Raw genomic sequence first — 20633 nt, 5'->3', positions numbered from 1 at the left:
GCTGGGTCTTTCCTCCCCCACCCCAAACAGAAGGGTCAGTGCTCATCCTATCCCCGCCCCCACACACACACACAGAGCAGGGGAGAAAACCGAGGCCAGTGAGGGCCGGGGTATTGCGGTGAAGGCCCAAACCATGCCTCACAGCCAGCCCTGCCCGGGGCAGAGGGGCACCCTCAGGACACGGGGAGAGGGCCGAGACCTACACGAATCCCACAAGTCACCTCCACGTGGGTGTTCATGAAATTTATTACCCAAATGGGCACTCTGGGGACAGCTAATTCCAGGGGTAAAGAGGGGCTCCTTGGCCAGGCTGGGTGGCAGGTCACCCCTGCTGTGGCAGGAAATGCAGGGCCTCAGAAGGCCCTGTCCCCAGTGGACAGAGGACACGGCCTGACCATGATCTCCCAGGCGTATCCCTCCTGAACCTCAGCTGTGGGGGGACTCAGAGTGCTGTGGGGACCACTCACAGCCATGTAGGGCTTGCAGCCAGCGTCCAGCGTCTTGGCCACAGAATCCACCAAGTAGCCACTGATACCGAAGTCACACATCTTCACGTGACCCTCCTTGTTGATGAGGACATTGGACGGCTTCACGTCTGCCACGGACAGAACACACCTTTTCACTTTCTGGGGTTGTGGGCACTGCGGGAGGCCCACAGGCTCCCCTGACGCCCCAACTGCCCAAGGGGCAGATGATACAGGGCTCAGGGAGTGGATGAGGGACGAGGCTCTGAGAGGTGCTGCCCCGGTCTAAGGCCACAAAGATGGGAGCAGCGTGGCCAAAACACGCCCTGGCCACTGGTCACAGTGGGGAAGGGACTGAGTTTCTACCAGGACCTCGTCTTGGCGCCCACCGTCAGCACTCTGGACACAAGGTCCAGAGGGGGGACTCAGCCTGTCTGCTGGCAGAACCTCCGGCTCCGGGGTCCTCCTGCACTGGGGCTCTGGCGGGGGATGGACCACTGACCGGTTGAGCACCCGGAACCCACCCAGCATCCACGCTGAGAGGCTGGGCGGTTTGGCCAGGAGGCACAGGGCAGCAGCACAAACAGGACAGGGGGCTGTGCAAATGCGGAGGCCACGCCACAACTCGGGGCCCATACAGAGTGGGCGACAGGCCACACAGCAGGGAATCTTCCCGCGAAAGCACGTGAAGCACACATGCAACCTCCATGCTTTCGTACAGGGACAGGCAGGATAGAAACGCACAGGAAAAGGACCGGAGGTTCCACGCTGGGCTGCCAACAGGGGCGGGGGGCAGGGGCTGGGGTGGCCGCCGAGGAGGCACAGCGGGAGAAGCGGGGCGTCCAGGTAAGCGAACTACTCAGAACAAAAGGGAAGGGACTACGACACACACGACCCAGCTGAGCCTCAGAAACGTTGGGCCGAGTGACAGAGGCCGGAGAGAGGCCGTGGAATCCCTTTACACGAAGTTCAAGAACAAGGAAAACCCACTTACTGTGGGAAAGATCAGAAAGGCAAAGGGGGAATATAGGGTTAGGGACAGACCGAGAAAGGCCCAGAGAACTTTCTGGAGTGGGGTAGAAGGTGCAAACACCCTGCATCCTGAAAGGGGCCTGGGTTCTGCGGACGTAAACTCCCAATAGATTCATCACATGCTAACTACGGCTCTGCGCATTTTACGACACGTAAACGCTGCGTCAACACGACGTCAGTCAGCATTCCCAGGACCAAAGTCCGATTCTTGCTCCAGTACCGGCAAACCTAAGGGCCTAGGAGGAGTGGCTGGCGGGGTGCGGCCTGCATGGGGGGGCGGAGCTGAAGACAGTGGCCTGGACTGGGAAACAGGCTCAACTCGTGACCCCTATGGGCACCTCACTACCTATCACCTCAGGCGGCACGTCCTGACAAAGGGGAGAGGTCCCCCCTCCCTGCAGGGTTGGGCGAGCACGCGCTCTGAGCAGCCTGCGCTCCCCCCCCCACCCCCACCCCCACCCCCACCCCCGGCAGGGCACTGACCTCTGTGGATCACGGACAACTTGCTGTGCAGGTGTTCCAACGCCCTCACGACCTGCCGTTTGGAGCAGGAGGAGAGAAGACAAGGCTGCTGTTACTCCCCGTCCCGTCAAGCGCGACAGAGCAGCAAGACCCCCTCCCTGTGTCCACCTGTCTCCTTCCGCCATATGTGCACGCCAGCCCCCCCACCCCAGGCTCCGGCCCGCAGCCCAACGCTGACCCCAGTGTCGTGGCAATCTCGGTGCAGACACACCCGGCCTCCTGCTTCTCTCCCTCCCATGAGAGTGGGCCAGGCTCTCAGGCCCAAGCCTTTACCAGGGAAATGATGTACCCAAGACCCTGCAGAGGCCCAGGCCTGTGACCCCTCCAAGGGGCTGTCACTACCCCCTACCAGGCCCTTGGGTAAAACCCAGGCCTTCCGCAGCATCCCCGGCCCCTCTCCTTCAGCAGAGCCCAAGGCCGTATGCTTGAGCTATTCCCCTGAGGAAGACACAGTGGGGAAGCCTGGATGATTACCCCAAAGATCCTGACTCGGTAGTCTGGCACGGGTGTGTTTTATGTTCCCAGATGCGGTCAGGATTGAGAGCACCATATAACTGACTCCATTTCCTTTTTTCCTTTAGCTGCCAGGACGCTCAAGGCCAGCACTGCCACCCTCCTCTAGAAAGGTCTTACCTCAAAAGGCAAACACTCTGGATGCTAAGCTTCCCTCCAGTTTAGCTCGTACCTCTGTGAGCTGTCTCAGGGCATTTTTGGCATGACAAAGTTTTAAGTACTAAGTCCTTTTTTAAAAAATGGTGTAGAGGGGCGCCTGGGTGGCACAGCGGTTAAGCGTCTGCCTTCGGCTCAGAGCGTGATCCTGGCGTTCTGGGATCAAGCCCCACATCAGGCTCCTCCGCTGGGAGCCTGCTTCTTCCTCTCCCACTCCCCCTGCTTCTGTTCCCTCTCTCGCTGGCTGTCTCTATCTCTGTCGAATAAATAAATAAAATCTTTAAAAAAAAAAATGGTGTAGAAAGCTCAGGAGTGGGCACACAAAAGCTAGAAGCCCAAGATCTTTCAAATCTGTGTGGCTCTTGGAGCCCCAGGTTCTGGGGTCTCCTCAGCAAGAAGGCTCTGATCCAGGGTGGGAAAGTTGGGTCCCTGGAGGGCAGTCGCCCAGGTTCACAGCCCCACTGGGGACCCAGCTCTGCCCAAGCTAGCACCATGAGGCTGGGCTTTGCGCCTGCTGGCGCCGGGCTGGGGCCCCTGGCCAGGGACCTGGATCCCCCAACCTCTCCCAAGCCCAAGGTCACTTACAGACACAGCAATTTCCCCCAGGATGTCCTCTGGAATGGTCATGTTTTTATCGAGCACCTTCCGGTAGAACTTGTCCAGGGATGTGTCCATGAGCTCCATGCAGATCCACACATCTCCCTGCAAAGGACAGCTGGAGGTCAGCCCGGGTCGGCGCGAGGCAGTACGGGTGTCTGGACAGCCTGCCCTGGTGTCCTGTCGCACGTGCCTGCCTCCCCAGCTCTGCTCAGGCCTCCCCACAGACACATCTGCCTGCTCCCAGCCCCTCCTATTCTGCCCCCCAAAATCTTTCAACCTCTCCTTCTCCACCTTCCACACTTGTCTACACTAGTGGGTAACACACCTGCCAGCCTCACCCAGCTCTGTCGCCTCTGGTCTCCCCCATTTGATCCCCAAATCCCCCAGCTTCCAGAAAGAAGTGACTAAAACACATACCTAACTGTGTCCCTCCCAGTGGGGGCTTTCAGCCCCAGCTGCAGCTCAGCTCCAGGACCCAGCCCTACAGACCCTCCTAACCCCAGCCACTACGGCCCCCAACACACATGGGTCATCCTAAGCTCTAGCCCCGATGGATGGTTCCCTTCTCCTCCTGCAAAGCCCTGCCTCCCCCACTCCCAGCTCCCTCCACAAACTCTTATCTATCTCTCAGGACAGTCTTCTAGGAAGGGTGGGTATGGCGTCTCCCTGGGGCAGCCGCAGGCCCACGCGCCTCCCTGCCAGCTCTGACCCGGCGCGCAGTGAGACCCGGGTGTGTGTCGTGTCCCAGCAGCAAGGGGATGAGCAGCCTGCCCCCGGCACACGGCAGGTGCCGAGCCCGTCAGACAAGTGGACGGCGAGGCACTGACCCAGCACTGGGTCCACCGCACCCAGCCTGCCTGCGGACCTGGCAGATGCTCAGGGAGCAGCCAGCGGGGCCGTCCTTCGGCTGCAGCAAGCCACACTCCCTGGCATCACCCTTGATTTCTCGCTCACCCTTTCTCTCGTGCCCACAGACCACGAACTGGACCCTTGCACCCCTCCCTGGCCACCCCTGCTCGGAACCCCACCCTGCCAGCCTGGATGCCGGTGAAGCAAGCAGGTGGTCGCAGAGGCAGACTGAGTGCCAGGCTCTGGGTCACATCATTTTATCTTCATGCGACCTTGTGAGGTGGATACGATTACTGGCTTCATTTCACAGAGGAGGAAACCGAGGCAGGAAGCAGGGGAGCCAGGCCACCTGGGTCGTGGGACTGAGCCCTCAAGAACCCCACACGTGCTGTCTCACTCACTCGGTGCCTAGTACCTGGCACACGAGGGCGCTCAGCAAGCGTCTGCTGGGGGCCCAGAGTGAGCAACGCGGACAGCAGGCCAGGCGTGCAGAAGGAAGGTGGGGGTGGGGCAGCCCGTGCTCCCAGCCTGCAGCCCAGCCCCCACCCCTCCTGCCCACCAGGGCCGCACCTCTCTGAAGAGGGCCCCATAGAAGGTGACGGTGTAGAAGCAGTCGACCGTACGCATGTTGATGTCCAAGTCCATGAGCAGACGCTTCTGCTCCTGTGAGTTCACGGTGGCCCGGATCCGCTGCAGGACAGAGGTTACGGTTCAAGGGCCATGCGGCAGAGGGCGACCACCCCCATCCCCTGCAGGAGCTCCAAGGGCTCCCCGCAGGCTGTACCACAGGCTCAGCCTCATGCCTCCTCCAGGAAGCCTCCCACATGTCCGCAGCCCAGAGCTCCCTGGCTGGGCCGGGCTGGGACCCGGCGGGGCCCTGCTTACCTTGACGGCCATGATGGTGCCGCTCTGGGCATGCCGCACCTTCTCCACCACCCCATAGGCTCCGCGGCCCAGCTCGGAGATGGTCACCAGGTCATCGGCCTCCACCTCAAAGTTCTTGGGGGACAGAAAGAAGAGAGGCCACGAGTCAGGAGCTTGCCCTCGCACCTTGCTCGGTGGAGAGTGTGGGGGCAGCAGCAAGAGGAAAAGGCCAATCAGTGAGATCTGAGCTCAAATCTTACACCAACCACCTTCTCCTGTGTGACCCGGGGCGAGTCACGCCACCTCTCGGATTCACACCGCTCTCCATCAAGCAGGCACTGCCCTAACAACCAAGGCTATTGGACGGCATAAATAAGACCGCCTATGAAATGCCCCCAGCTGGCACAGGGAGCTCAAGAGATGCCCTTTCCCTCTTGCCCCCACCCCATTCAGGTGGTGGGACGGAATCACTCATTCGCCCAGGACTTAGTGAGTCCCTACCACGCGTGCGTTCTGCTTTAGGCACTAGAGACAGAGCACAGAACACAGGTCCTGTCCTCACAGTGAGCAGTGTGGCCCCAGCCCGCCTGCTCTCCCGCTTGCCCTCTGCGGTGCGGCAGACCAGAAATCTGGACATCGCCCAGTGACAAGCATCGGGAGGGGGTGTGCCTGGGAGGGGCTGTCAGCCACGGAGAGGCCTCCACAGCAGGCTCTCTGCCTGTCAGCGAAGCGCGGTCCCTGGGCCAGGGTCGCAATCCCTGGGGAGGAAGCCACCCAGAGGTACGCGTGCGAGGCAGGTTCCCAGGTGCTGGTTCTGAGCACAGAGCCGGGAGCCCATGTTCGACACGCCATTCCCACAGGTGACGTGGGCACCAGCGGCCCCAGGACCCCAACTCTGAGATCAGGAAACTTCCTGCCAGCTCTGGCTCTCCAGGGCCCCGTGAGGCAGGCCAACTCTCCCCATTCCGGAGGAGAGGGTCTGAGAGTGCGCAGCCCAGGGCCACACAGCCACCGTCTGGGGAGTGAGGCTCCTCTCCAAAGCCCAGCTCTTTCCGCCATCCCCAGCCACCTCCCAGTGGCCCTACAGGGTCAGCAGGGGCCCACTTGTCAGGTGAAGACGCCGAGGTTCCGACACATGAAGGCCCCGCCCCAGGTGTGCAGGCGGCACCCACCCTGTCTCCGATGGTGATGAAGGTCCGGGAGTCCAGGTTCCGGGGGGGTCTGTGGGGAGGAAGCAGACCCTGTGAGCCTCAGACAGAAGCAGGGAGCAAGGCAGCCCGGCACAGCGGCCGGAGAGGTGTCCCATCCCCGGGAGGCAGCTTGAAGGAGGGGGCGCTCCTCAGGGCCCCTAGTCCCAGTCACTGAGCACCTGCTGTGCCAGATACAAGGCATGGTCACCCAGACATGGCCAGAGCCTCACCCTTCCATCTCTGAGATGGGCGAGAAGGGGACACAGAGCAGACATGGGATGCCTGCGAGCCCCAGGGGCCAGTTCGCAGGAGGTGTTACCCGGGACATGCTGCCCCCTGCCTGCTCCCCGCCCCAGGGCCCCCTCCGGGAAGCCTCTCCAGGCTGCACCAGGGGAGAAACTGAGGTAGACTCACGTGGGGTTGGGTACGGGCGGCTTGGACAGGCAGGATATCCGTAAATCCTTCTTCCTTTTGGATTTCCCTAAAACGGAGAGAAGGTGAGGCACCTGGTCAATGCTCAGTCTATCAACATCCCCGGGGCACTCCCTAGGCTGGACAAACCTGGGGACAGAGACGACTCAGGCCCCCTGCCCTCAAGGGGCCCCGAGCACAGGTGCTGAGGGTCAGGGTGGGCAGTGCTCTGAGGGGGCCTGGAGTCTCTGGGTACCCAGAGGATGTTTCCAGCTCAAGCCCCACTGGCCCTCCTGGAAGCTGGCCTCAGGTCGTCACCACAACCGCCTGAGAGAAGACAGGGCCTCCAGAGAGTACCTCCAAGGACGGTCGCTCCATTGCAGATCTGCCCCCGTGGGGCAGACATCAGGCTACCACTGGACATCCCCCAAGGGAGTAGGGCCAGGTCCGAGCAGCCGAAGCGCTTCCAGGGTCTGTGCTCCCACCCCCTGCAGAAGGCCTGCGTCCTAAGTGCCTGGTAAGGGCTGAACTGTGTCCCTTGAAAACCTACATGTTGAAGTCCTAAGCCCTGGTACCTCAGAGTGTTACCCTATTTGGAGCTGGGGTCTTTACAGAGATGATCAAGTTAAAATGAGGTCATGAGGGTGGGCTCTAATCCAGTAGGACTGGTGCCTTAGAAAAGGAGAAAGTCGGACACAGAGACAGATAGGCACAGATGGAAGACAATGTGAGGTGACATGGGGAAGACGGCCATCTGCAAGCCAGGCAGTCCCTAAGGAATCCAGAAGCTAGGGGGAGGCCTGGAAAGGGCCCCCCTCACAGCCTCGGAAGGAACCAGCCCGCCAGCACCTCGACGGGACTTCCGGCCTCCAGGACTCGAAGGTAGGAAGTTTCTGCGGAGCCCCAGCCTGTGGTGCTGGCAGACTGACCAGCCTCCTTCTCCCACTGGCGGCGCTGCCCTTGGTGAGGGGGAGGCCTCTGAGGCGGACAGAGCTCCTTTCAGGTCCCCGCTCTGCTGCCCACCCCTCTTCTGAGCTTCGCTTTCCTCATCAGTCACCTGGGAACGCAGAGGCCCATCTCGGGGGTGGCTGGGGAGTCACTGGCTGGAGCCTGGTGCCTATTTCTCTGCCACCCCCACCAAGCTCCCCCCTTGCTGGGAGCTTCTCCGTGTGGGGGGAGGGACTGGCCTGCTGCACTCCCCACGAGCTGAACAGGAACCAGAGGCTTCCCTGGGTTTCCCAGGGCCCAGCACATTCTCCATGCAAGAGGAAAACAGAAAAGCTGAAGTATACAGGTCAGTTCCTGAGGCCACTTCTGTGCTACCTCTGGGTCAGACTGAGTCACCACTGACCTCTGGCGGGGGGGCAGGGGGCCCTGGGCTGCAGGGCCCGAGGCCTGAGGAGGGCACTCGCCAGGCCAGTGTTGCTAATGCGGCACGTGACCTGCGGCAGCCTGAGCGAGTGCGGCTCCGACCCTCCCGCTGAGACCCGCCACGGTACCCTGCTCTCGGCCCCTCAAGTCCGCATCTCCGAAACGCACGCCGCCCTACGAAGCGGGCTCTCCTGCTGGCCGCTCAGCACAGGCTTGGCGCACGGGAGGCAGGCCTATGTCGTGGCCCACGAGTGGTCACCGCAGTTATTACCAGCCTCTCCACAGAGGGGAAAAAAAGCCACCCTATGTGACAAGAATTATGGGGAGCTCTTATTCTCCACTTGAAGCTTTTTGTAACCGGAAAGTAAAACATTTCATGTTCAAAATGAACAATCCAGGGGCGCCTGGGTGGCTCAGTGAAGCGTCTGCCTTCGGCTCAGGTGGTGATCCCAGGGTCCTGGGATCGAGCCCCGCGTTGGGCTCCTTGCTCAGCGGGGAGCCTGCATCTCCCTCTCCCTCTGCCCCTCCCCCTGCTTGTGCAGTCCCGCGCTCTCTCTCCCTCCCCCCTCTCTCTAATAAATAAATACCCGTCCTGCACTAACTGCTCTTGGCCCACCTCACCTTTCTCCGGCCCTGACCTGCACACCCATCTCCAACCCTGAGATCTGCACATGTCAGGAGACGGGCTCCCCCTCACCAGGCCTCAGTTTCCCTAACGGTAGAGGAAGCCTCTACTCCTGCGGCCGGGCCAGGTGGGGGAGGCACTCGGTAAACGGAGCTACCACTTGCTTCCCCTGGGCCTGTGGAGGGACTGACGTTGCTCCAAGCACATGGGCTGGGGGTTCAGAAGGAGGAGGCTCCTGGCCTTCTCACCCGCCAGCCCGTCAGGGTCACCAGGCCTGTGTCTGGAGTGACATGGGCTCTGTGGGGCAGCTCCCCAGCTGTCAGAGGGAGTGGGTGAGGCCTCAGGCCACCAGCCGCCGCCACTGTCTGCCATCCACGTCAGTGCTGGGCCCGGATGGCCAGGCAGCCCAGGGCTGCCCAGGTGTGGGCCCGATGTGACGACCGTCACCACAACAAACACAGGTTCACAGGCGGCCACCAGCAAACCATGGCAAGCCTGCCAGCCTCAGCCTGCAGGGCCTCTGGCACAGGCGGGCACAGTGCCAGGCATCTGTGTGTCCTCGGCCCTGTCCAGCCTCCCAGCAGTAGCACAGGCAGAGAACAAGGAAATTCCGCCACTGACGTACAGGACAAGACCGCGAAGAGAGGCACCCGGATTCCCACAACTCCTACCCCTGCCTGGTCCTGCTCTCATCTCCTCCTGCTCACCATTCCTTGAATAAGCTGCCTTCTTTTCCACCGCAGTGCCTTTGCACGTTCTGTTCCCTCTGCCTAGAACGTTCTTCCCTGCAACTCTGTCCTAACTGGTCTATGATCCTCACCTTTTGCCTAGTCAGAGAGGCTTTCCTGATCACTCCAGCTAAGCTCCCTTGTCCCTGGCTCTCCCTGGGTCCCGCTGGCTTTGCTCCTGTCACGTCGCACAAGTCATGGTTCTGTAGTTACTACCTCAGGGGCAGCTAGAAAACTGCTCATGAGCACTGACTCGAGTCAGGCAGCCTGGGTTCAAACTGCAGCTCTGCCACTTCCTAGCTGTGTGCCCTCAAGCGAGTGACTTAACCTCTCTGGGCAGCAGAGATCAATGGTAAAGTGAGGATAACGGACCCACAGTTAGCCTAGGTTATCAGGCGTGTCCTCCCAGGTTATCAGCGCCACGCTGCAGCGGTGCTGGACGGGCGAAGATCAGACTGAGCCATCTGGAAACCCGCAGGACCCCAAATAACAGAAGGCCCTCGGCCCCACACAGCCACTCTGTACCTGTTGTACCAAGGGGGTCAGAGAAAAGGTGCAGCTTGACCAAGGTGACACGGTGAGAGTCTGGTAGGGCGCAGACATGAAGACGGGCCTGTTTAGCTCCAATGACCAAACATCAACAGAAAGCCTGAGAGAGGGGTCTCCCCACCCCCTGCGTCGCCCCTGCCCTGAGGCCTTAGGGAGATTCTAAATAGACTGGACTGTACCACCTGCTCTCAGGGTCCGTCCACAGTGGGAGGGGGGGGTGGAACATCACTCACCACGGACCCTGCTGGGGCCTCCACTCACCCACACACGGTCACGTTTAGTCACAACCCCGGCTGCTCCTGATTTATTACACCCACCGCTAACCCTTGAGGTATTTTGGGTGCTTCCTGAGCTTTCCAATTCCAACCGGGGAAGTCTTAGGCCCTGAGCGTCGGGCCCGCCACAGATGTGGCAGGCCACACGGCCCAAGGCTGCCCGTGTCCCCTCCCAGCCCCTGCCCACTTAGCTTGTCACCTCTATCCTATGTGGGTCCCTTAGAGAAAGACCACCCGGGCTAACCTCCTCCCACTGTGCGGGGAGCTGAGAGCTGATGTTTGATGGCTCCATGCGCCAAGCCCATGCCCCCACCTGAGAGTCACGATCTCCACTCACTGCAGACATCACACCGGCCCCAGCTACTGCTCCGTGGGCGAGTCCAGATGAAGCACTCGGAGCACCCAGGTCACAGCACCACTGACGCTCCAAGACATTAAGCAGGAATGGCAGAGCCAGGCACTCAGTCCCACCTATGTCTGAGGCTGGAGTCTCGACCCCCTGGTACCCCTCTGCGAAGAGGCCACTGAGGAGCTTTCGGGGGCCACCACCAAGTGTTGGCAGGGAGCGAGGACACACCTGGCTCCCCCAGGCAGGGGACCAGTTGGATCCGTGGCGCTGTGGCGCCCTGTCCCTAAGGTCCCAGAATAGATGAAGGGCTCTCTCGTCTACTGAGCATCCATACGTGTGGCCAAGCGCGCCGTGTGCTCTGTCCCACAGGTGGGAGACAGGTGATGCCGCAAGGGGCCACTCAACCCCAAGGCCCTGCCCTCTCTCCTGCGGTGTGCTGGCCACCTGGGCAGGCCCTGGCCTCTGAGGCCCTCGGCTCCTGCCCCTTCCCTCAACCTCTCAGGGCCTTCCTCATCCGCAGAGCAGGTGGGGAGGACTGCGCCTGCCACCTCGCAGCGCCCGTCCCTTCTGCAACGAGCAGACGGGACCCTGCCCAGTTAAGCTCCAACGGCGGACACGCGGCAATGTCTGTTGGGGGGGGGGGGCGCCACCAGTATCTCATGCGTAGAGGCCGAGATACTGCTCCAGAACTCACAGTGCACGCCCAGCCACGACGACCGAGAAGGACCCAGCCCAAAATGGCAACCGCGCCAGCGCCGAACCTGGGGCTGATGGGACGCACAGGCCCACAAGCGAACAGCAAACTAACAACAAAACCCACACGTGTAATGTGTACACAGAACGCCAAGCATGCTAAGGGCCCTAAGAATAAAGGAAGCCGGGGACAGGTACAAGGTGGGATTTGTCCTGACGCTGACACACGGCGGGCGAGGAGGAGTGCTCTAGAGCCAAGAGGGCCAGGCACGGCACACAACTGCACAGGATCCGGTCTGAGGAGACAGAGGGAAGGGGGAGAGCGCGGCGGGTGTGGGGAGAGAGGCCGGCTCTCACCTGGGTGCAGGACCCAGAGGGCGACGTGAGTCGGGCCCCTGGTGCCGGTAGTTGGGAGCTCACAGGGCCGCCAGCGTGACGCAACCCGGCACTACCCAAACCCACCTAAGGAACTCATCCCTAACGGACCAGTCCCACAGGAGAAAAAGAAGAGCGAGCCGCCAACATTTGCTGAGCGCCTGTTGTGTGCCTGGCCCGTGCTAAGCATCACCACATCTCACTGGATCCCTTCGGCAGCAACCCCAAGAGGCAGGGGTGAACAGGTCTCCATTTTCCAGGTGAGGGCACTGAGGCCCAGGGTGTGTAAAATCGAGAGACTGGCCCAGGGAACTGGCAAGGATCTCGCGGGCCCCTGGGCAGGATGACGGGCTGAGCTCTATGCAGGAGAAGCACAGATTTTGTGAGACAGAGAACGATGGTCTGTTTACAGAGGAGTCCAAGGAGCAAGAAACTGCCTTTCTACCCCTCTGAGATTTTCCTAACCACACTCAGTGTCGGCTGGTTAAATATAAGTAATTGAAACAAAAGAATAAAAAAGAAAGAACACCTGCATAAATCTGTGTCCCGGGTTGCTGTGCGTCTGGGCCTCGGGCGCCTCCTCCAAGTGAAAGGGGGAGCCGGGCTCGCTGGTGTCCCTCCTGGGGGCCCTCAGCAGGAGGACTTGCTCACAACCGGACGGTGCCCCAGAAGCAGCCCAGTGCAGACACTGGGGCCAGGGACCTGGACACCTGTGCAGGGTCACGTGCCAGCACTCGAACACAGACCCCAACTTCCCAGGCCCCCAGATCCTGGCTCCGCACGCCTCACCCGCAGCCACAAGAGCATCTCCCAAGCCACCGGGGCAGAAGCCGATAGACGGTGAGCGCAGAAGGACAGGCCGGGCCACCAGGGGACTGGAGCTGCTGAGCTGCTGTGTGACTGTGGGCAAGCCACACCCCCCTCCCTGAGCCCATTTCCTCCCCTGCTGTTCTGGCCAGTGCAATGGCCTTGACCTCCAGGTCACGGTGAGGACTAGTCAGGGGTTGTTAAGACAGACCTGGGACTGGGGCGCCTGGGTGGCTCAGTCGGTTAAGCAGCTGCCTTCGGCTCAGGTCATGACCCCAGAGTCCCAGGATCGAGTCCCACGTCAAGCTCCCTGCTAGGCGGGGAGCGTTCTTCTCCCTCTTCCTCTGCCGCTCTCTCTGCTTGTTCTCTCTCTCTCTCAAATAAAATATTAAAAAAAAAAAAAAAACCACAACAGACCTGGGACAGACCTGTATGACCTTGGGCAAGTCACTCCCCCCTCTAGGCCGGTATACTTGTAAAACTCAGGGATGGCAACACACCCGTGTTGCTGGGTAACCATGACAGCTGAATGAGACAGTGCGCATAAAATGTGTGCTACAACACGGGTCGGATCAGTGGCCACCCTGGTCCAAACGCCCTCAGTCGTCGAGGTGGGCCCCAGACTGCCAAGTAAGCCCCCGGACTGCAGAGTCCGGGCTTCAAGAGCCTATGACGACGGAGGGACATTCCCGGAGTGACACCTAACCTTCCCAGGGCCTCGGGGAGACGGGACACTCCTCTTGCTCCGGCTCGTGAGCTGAGCTCCCACAGGTCTCCACTTGGGGCCACTGTGAGGTCACCCAGGCCACCAGAAGGCACTGCCTGGCCGCATGCTCCTGCCCCTGCAACATGGTAAAAGCACCTTCACTTAACAAAGGCCAGTCTTGCTTTTGTTACCATTTGCATCAAAATAAAATCTTACAGAACATGGGGTCGATGGGGAGAAGAGCTACAACAGTATTCTCGGTGGTAAAAACGCCAGAACCTAGCTCAGGGTCCAATTCAGCACTGAAGGGCACCTAAGGTGTCCCTGAATTTGAGAGGTCTCATCACTCCTCACTCTCAACGGCAGCCTGAGAGGTGTTTTCTTTCATTCCCTTCGCTCAGATGAGAACACTCAGGCCCAGGAGGCCACAAAGGGACTTGGGCCAGAGCTGGGCCTAGAAGCAGCCCCTCCCACCGGAAGTGCCCACAGGCTCCCCCAGCAAGGGTCCCCTCGCACCACCCTGGCAGTCGGTCTAGGGCAGGCTGGACCACTAGTAGGAAGGCAGGGGTACCGCAGAAGGCCAAGACACAGACACGCTGAAGGACGGGGAGGGCAGGGAACGTGCCCCCCGCCCCGCACCCACGGCAGTCTCGGGCAGGCCTCCGACCACCACCAAGGACGGGGCACCTACTTAGTGGGCGCACAGAAATGCTCGTCAGCCCTCTACGTGCTTCCTGAGAGTACCCAAACATCTCCCCTGACATCCAAGGCCCTTCACTGGTCACCTCCCAGCCACTGGCCTACACAATCCTTAGGACGCACCTTGGAAGCCGGTGGCATCAGCACAGTGACGCGGAGGAGGAAAGTCAGAGCTGTCAGGTTCCAGCTACGCAGGCCCGGCACCGCACAGCTTGGGCCCGGGAGTTTCAGACCCGCTTAAAGCAACAAGAACAGCTGCGAACACTCAGCTACACGAACTCTGAGCCGGCCCCCTACCCAGCACTTCCAAACACCAATGCACTGAATCCTCGCCACAACCCTGCCACGTAGGTTCTAGGATTGTCCCCGTGATACAGACTGAGGCCACACAGCTCGTGAGTGGGGGAGACGGGCGCGAACCCAGCCAGCTGACTGCAGCCTCTCGCCACCACCACACAGCCGCGTAGGCCCCATCCTGAAGGATGGTGAGCTTAACTCTGCCCCTCGTACGTTAGAACTCAAGTTCAAAAAATAATAAAGAAGTGATTAATCCAGGGGCGCCTGAGTGGCTCAGTCACTGAGGCATCTGCCTTCGGCTCAGGTCACGATCCTGGGGTCCTGGGATCGAGTCCTGCATCGGGCTCCCTGCTCAGCGGTGAGTTTGCTTTTCCCTCTCCCTCTGCTGCTCTCCCCCCCCCATAAAATCTTAATAAAAAAATGATTAATACAAAAGTCAGGACCGTTGTTAGGGAGGTACAATCCTGGGGGGACTTTGGGGTACAGTAACGTTCAATTTCTTTAGCTGGGTATTGGGTACACAGATTTGATTTTATTTTTATTCATTAAAATACAGAGGTACGTTTTATATATCCTTTTGGTGTCTGTGATATAGTTACAATTTAAATGTTTAAAAGGAAGGGAAGGCCCCACCTGCCAGGGTGGGGCTCAGCCAGGAGGCATTAACAGGGCCAGTGCAGAGCCGCCCAGGAGCAGGGCACCAGCCGGGAGAAGGACAGAGAAGCCACGACGGCCCCTGGAATGCCAGCTCAGCCGTGACATCCCAGAAAGGGACCCTCGGGGCAGGGAGAGGGTGACAGGAACCTTTCGGGGGAAAGAGGGGATAAAAGCCCCTCAGGGTGAGCCTGGTGACCCTCCTCCGAGTTGGATACAGCCCCCAGGCTTGGGGTCTGTGAGCTGCAGAGGGGCCCACCAGGCTGCCACTGCCCAGCCCTGAATGTTCTTCGTGACTTTTATATGAAGCTTTTTGGGGTTTCCATGGTCAGTGCTAGGGAGGGCATCTACAGAAGCAGCTGGGCAAGCCAGCCTGACTCATGTGGGCCATGCCGAGAAGGCAGGCCAAGGAGAGGCACGGACAGTCCCCAGAGGGCTGTAGGCTGGAACATCAGGAGCTGAGCTCAGGGCAGGCCCGCCGCATCGCCCCATCTGGCAGGGCTGGGCTCTCCGCATGGCATCTTCTGTGCTGCCCCCCAGCGTTCTTCCTCTGGGACGGAACAGTGACACACAGCACCCCTCCTGAGACCCTGACAACACTCCACATGGCCGCCAAGGCCCTGCACCCAGCCAGGCCCTGCATCCCAACTGCTCCCCCTCCTCTTGGCCCCCCATCCACTGACACGCCTGACCTTGGATCTGGACTCTCAGAGCCACGACTCCCGAGGCCTCCTCCTGCTCCTCAGATGGAGCTCTTTGAGAGTCAGGGTGCCCTCGCTTGCCCCTGTATCCCCACAGCCAGCGCCGTGCCTGGCACCGATGAAGTTCTACCAACTGAGAGGCTGGCCCATCCTCCCGATCCCCTGCCCACACTTCCCTGTGCTCAGGGGAGGCAGACCTGCAAAAAGAGGCCAGCCGCAGTGCTCTCTGTTGCCCACAGCCCCCCCCCCAGGAAGGTCCAAGAGGCAATGGGAGGCCCCAGCTCCAGCCTGGGGACCAGTGGGGAAAGAGCCTGGTACATTCTAGCTGGCATTACAGGACCCTGCAGCCAGAGTCCTCGTGTCGTGGGGCTTACGAGCCCATCTCCAGAGGTCAGGGTTCTACTTACTCACCATCACCAAATAGCAGCCATGACCATAACAAGGACACAACAACAGATGCCGCTCATTACACAGACACTGGCTCCAGTCTCTACCTGCGAGGCAGGAGTGTTTACTCCCACGTTACAGAAAAGGAGACTGAGGGTCAGAGAGAGCACGAGAGGAGGTCAGGAAGCGGTGAAGTGAGTCAAAATTTGAACACAGGCCTGTCTACCCCCTGAGCCCAGGCTCTGCACCTCCTTCCTGTCTGGCTGAGGTTCTTTGGGGACTGAGGACAGTCTTACTGGCCCACTACCTAACACTTAGCAAGACCGGAATGAGGCTGTCTGCATCCATCCTTGTGGCTGCCAGCAAGACAGGCAGGAAAGGTCCCGCTTCCCAGTCTGCAGGTGAGGAAACTGAGGCCTCTCCTCGGAAAGGTGGGCCTAGCCCAGGGCACTGAAATCACCTACAGAGTGCAGTGAATGTAACTTTGCCAATACACACAGCAGAAGACCCTGGCCAGAAATCTGACCGTGGTTACCTCTCCACACCGGGAGCTCAGGCCAACCCCATACGACCACTCCTCCCCAGCCTCCCAGAGTCCCCAGCAGTCCATCCGAGCCCAAGGATTCCCTGGGCCAAGGGCGGTGAACAGCCGCCACCACCTGCTTCTGGTCCGTGAGCAAGAGGAAGCAGGGTCCTTGCCTAACAGAGGAAGTTCCTGGGCGGGGCGGGAACGGAGCCAGGCGGGCCTGCCCAAAGGTCCCAGCCTAATCTGAGGTCCAGGAAAGGGGCCACCTCTGATGCCCATCTCAGGGCTAGATGCTGACCTGCAAGGCCGGGGCTCACAGCCCCCCTCCCAGCCCACCAGCCAGCAGGCATCGCCCCTTTAAGCAGCAGCCAGTTGGGCTGGCATGCCCGGCGGGTGAGTCAGCACCCAGTGCCCGCTGACTCACCCACCGGAAGCCTCCCGCTGCCCCAGCCTTCTCCCCACACAGGCAACTGAGAACTTTGCTCCTTTCAGGCCTGGAGCCATGGGCTGGCTGATAGAGAGTTTCCTGTGCGTCACACCAGGGGTGGGGGAAGTCCCCAAGGTGTCACCCTCCAGTCTTTCCGACAGCAGGGACGGGACAGGACGGGGGGTTGGTGGGGGGGACAGCAGCCATGGCTGGCAGGGCCAGGACACAGACAGTGCTCCTAAAGCCTCAGTTGTCCCCACTGGGCAGCCTGGAGCCATGTGAAGATCAACCATGACACGCCTGCATGGGCGGCACTCACAGTGCAGCGGGGCGGTGACAGGATGCATATGGTATCCCCAAGGACAAATGTGGCTTGAAGCAGCAGACCCACCATGCCAAGCAAAGGTGCCCCTGACCACTGGCCCCCACGCCAGCCGCCCTTGGCCTCTGACTCCAGCCAAGGATGGCATGTGGGCAAGGAGGCTGGGGAAAACCAGCAGGGCTGTGGGACCTGGGGCCTCATGCACTCCCGGAAAACTCCCCAGGCCTGTGGCACAGAGGATGGAGCAGCGCACCAGCTGCGAGGCAGGAAGCTCAAAGGTAAAGCTCCCTTAAGGTCAAGTGCCAACCACGCCCTGTTTTGTTCAAATTCCTCTGAGAAGGTGGAGAAGAGCACAATGCTGGAGGGCCCTGTGCCCAGGATGGGGCGGGCACAGGTGAGAATCCCAGCTCTATGGACTCAGTCCAGCCACTCCTCCTGTCTGGCCCCAGTTCTGTCATCTGTCAAATGGGTCAGACTGCAGTGAATATAAAATGTGCCAACTGTAAAGGGCTGTGCACACAAGAGGCATCACCTCTGGCTCAGTCCCTGCTCAGGGACTGCAGACTAGACAAAGGCATAATGGAGTGTCCCACCAGCTGGGACGGCGAGGTGGGGAAGGGGGGTCCCCACCAGCTCAGTTCAAGCATCCAGCACAGGAATGGGACATAAAGGAGCACTGAGGAGACCTTTGGAGAGACACAGTCATGGACAGAGCCCTAGCTGCACCTGTCACAACTGTATGACCTCACGCAAGGCACTAACTACCTCCGAGCCTCAATTTCCTCATCTTATAAATGGGGCTGTGAGGAATAAATGGGAGAGTACATGGAACACGAAAAAAAGCTTGGTAAGTGGCAACTCGGGATTTTTGGCGAGGCAGTATTATGGCTCCCCACCATATCCTTCCACAGACCCCCGAAGAGGCTGACAAGGTCCCTGAGCCTTGCAGAGGCTCCTGACCCTCCATCTAACCCACCCAGGATCATCTATTACCTGGACCCACAAACTGGAAATTCATCTTGGTTCTCTCTCTGCAGAGAGGCTCAGAGAGGGCAACACCAGGACTCAAGTCACACAGCACATGGAATTAAACAGTGCCTCCGCAAATTCCCTTTTCCCTGCACACCTGTGACCCCTCTCCCTTCACAACTTTACAACTTCAACTTTTATTGTGATGAGGCACTGCCTGCCTGGAAAAGCTGAAAGAGCATTCAAAGACAAACACTGCTTCCAACCTCTTCGTTCTGCCCATGAAAACACTGTGGCCCCGAGAAGCTGAGGGACCTGCCCTAAGTCCCACAGCACAGACCAAGCCAGGCACAGACCCCAAGCCAGACAAAAGAAGGGTCTGATTTCCTGGTTCTCCAGAATGGAGAAGCGTATGATTTCCCGGTTCCCAAGCTCCACGAGGTCTGTGCAGTCCAAGTCCCTCCCCAGCTGCCTCCCCCCTCGAGTGCCTCCTGAGTTACTCACCGTGGTTGGGCAATGGTCAGGGATCCGGCCTCCCACTTACGTAAGACGTAATTACCCTGCCCACCGGGCCGGCCGGGCTCTGGCCCAGAGCCACCGCCGTGGCTGGCAGCAGGGGCAGAGATGCACCCACACCATGCCCAGGACCCCACAGGCCCTCCTGCTGCCCCGGCCCCTCTGGGGAAAGAGAGGCATGATCCACCCCCGAGAAGAGCCCCACTGAGTGCCCTCTGTTCCCTTTCTCCACCTCACTCTGCAGCTGCAACCCAAACAGAGGCAAGGCCTTGACCCCACTTGGCTGAGGCCTTCCCAACAAGGAAAGCGGTAACGAGGTGTGGGCAGCTGTCCCTGCCTGAGCACCTACTGTGTGCCAGGTGCCATGCGGCGCTCTTCACCTCCTCCCCTGTGCTCGCTTGAAACTCCTTCGTATTTGCTACTTCATATCAGACCCAGAAATCCACGCAAGGTACGCGGGATTACTCCCATTTTACAGATAAGGAAACTGAGGCCCAGAGATACTCCTGCTGCTGGGCTGCGGCAGCAGCAGGTTTAGAGAGCCGGGAGGCAGCCCATTCATTACAGCTATGTCCGGTTTGGAAATCTCACACAGCCTAGCCTGCCGAGGCCCTGACATGCCAAAAACATCCTTTCCTCTTCCCTGCGCACACACACACACACACACACACACACACGCACAAAAATCCCCCTTTCACCCTCCAAGTTTCACCCCCTCCCCCTGCCCCGCATGACAAATCCTGCTGCCTTGCCGCCACAGCCGCCACCTCACAAAAATTTCCAGGAAGGCAAGCTACTTGGAGAAGACAAGAGCGAGCCCATTGCACAGCCAGCACCCTGGCCTAGCGGCTGGCCTAGGACCCAGAGGCAGCAGGGACAAGCCCGGTATGGATCAACCCTGGAGACACAGGGGAGCAGAAGAGGGTGAGCTCCCCAAGTGCAGAGAGAAGCTTGCAAGTCAAGACAAGGAGGAGCTGGGGGTGGGGGGGGGACTGTGTGTTAGGATGTGGGGGAGGCCAGGAGAGGTTCCTCGGAGACAAGGCTGCACGGCTGCAAGCGGCCAGGGATGGGGCAATGAGGGGCCTACAAGGATGGAGAGAGTTGGGGGGAGAGGAGTGAGTTCTCAGCTGGAGTGTAGCCAGGGCACCCACATGGGGCGGGGGGAGTTTACAGTGAGATTCCCCAGCAGGGCAGCACTGCTGGGGCTCAGACGGGGAGTCCTTTAAATCCCAGCGTGGATCCAGCCCTGGGACCAGGGAGTGCAAGCGGGGGCTGGGTGCAGGATCAGAGTGAATCCCACCTGGATCCAGCTGAGGGACCCAGATTGGGAGGATGCCTGCTCTGGGTGCAGTTAAGGCCTACAAGAGGAGATCAGAGTGAGGTTTCTGACCTGGAGCGGGGTCATCAGAACGAGATCCCAGCCTGAGTTCGGGCCTGAGTGCAGTCCCAAGGCCTAAACTGGGGGTCCAGGTGAGGTCTAGGCTGAGACCGAGACCCGAATAGGGAGGCATTCTAGGCCGGAATGCCGCCTGGGTCCGGGACGGACAGGAACGGGATCACACAGACGTCGGGGTTCGCAGTCCGGGCCCGACTGGGCGCGAGGGGCAAGCCCCGCTCCCTCCCAGGCGTTCCTACCTTTGGTCTGGGGCATGCTGGCGGGCTGACTGGAGTCGGGCGACTCCATGGTGCAGGCGGGTCCAGGGGCGGCGGCAGGAGCTAATCTAGAGGGCGGCGGGCTCTACCCGGGCGGAGTGCGCTCATGGCTGCGGGCAGGGGGCCCGGGCGCGGCGGAGGAGCAGAGGCGGCGGCAGCAAGTACGCGTCCGCGACGGGCGGTGCCGGAGCCAGACTGGGCAGCGCCGCGGGGGCCCCGGCCGGACGGCGCCGACGTAAGCCCCGCCCCTGCACGCCGATTGGCCCGTCCGTCTCCAGGGCCCGTCCCCTGCCTATCAAACGCCGGCCTGCCCTGCCTGTCAAGCACAGGCCTCGCCCCTGCTGGCCCCAAATCCGGCTCCTCCCACTGTCTGTCAAACCCCGCCTTCCACCCGGGAAACCCG

At 60.4% G+C, this 20633-nt stretch overlaps 1 protein-coding gene across 2 annotated transcripts in view; it reads right to left on the bottom strand.

The window, feature by feature from the left end:
* MAP2K3 (mitogen-activated protein kinase kinase 3) overlaps positions 1–20429 on the bottom strand; it is a 28180-nt gene extending 7751 nt beyond the window's left edge. For both annotated transcript variants that reach the window (XR_006776273.2, XM_045778170.2), the window contains exons 1-8: positions 20213–20429; positions 6605–6671; positions 6173–6221; positions 5022–5135; positions 4707–4826; positions 3273–3389; positions 1980–2031; positions 468–595 (exon numbers count right to left, since the gene is read on the bottom strand). Coding sequence is in view for 1 of the 2 variants with exons in the window: in XM_045778170.2 (XP_045634126.1) it covers positions 468–595; positions 1980–2031; positions 3273–3389; positions 4707–4826; positions 5022–5135; positions 6173–6221; positions 6605–6671; positions 20213–20261 (696 nt within the window). In the remaining variant the exon portion in view is untranslated. The remainder of the gene's footprint in view (positions 1–467; positions 596–1979; positions 2032–3272; positions 3390–4706; positions 4827–5021; positions 5136–6172; positions 6222–6604; positions 6672–20212) is intronic.
* Between the last annotated feature and the right edge of the window lie 204 nt (positions 20430–20633).

This window comes from Ursus americanus, chromosome 14, assembly GCF_024610735.1.
Source record: "Ursus americanus isolate L20-20 chromosome 14, mUrsAme1.1.p, whole genome shotgun sequence".
In the NCBI taxonomy this organism is placed as follows: domain Eukaryota; kingdom Metazoa; phylum Chordata; class Mammalia; order Carnivora; family Ursidae; genus Ursus; species Ursus americanus.
This window is presented reverse-complemented; position numbering and strand designations above follow the sequence as displayed.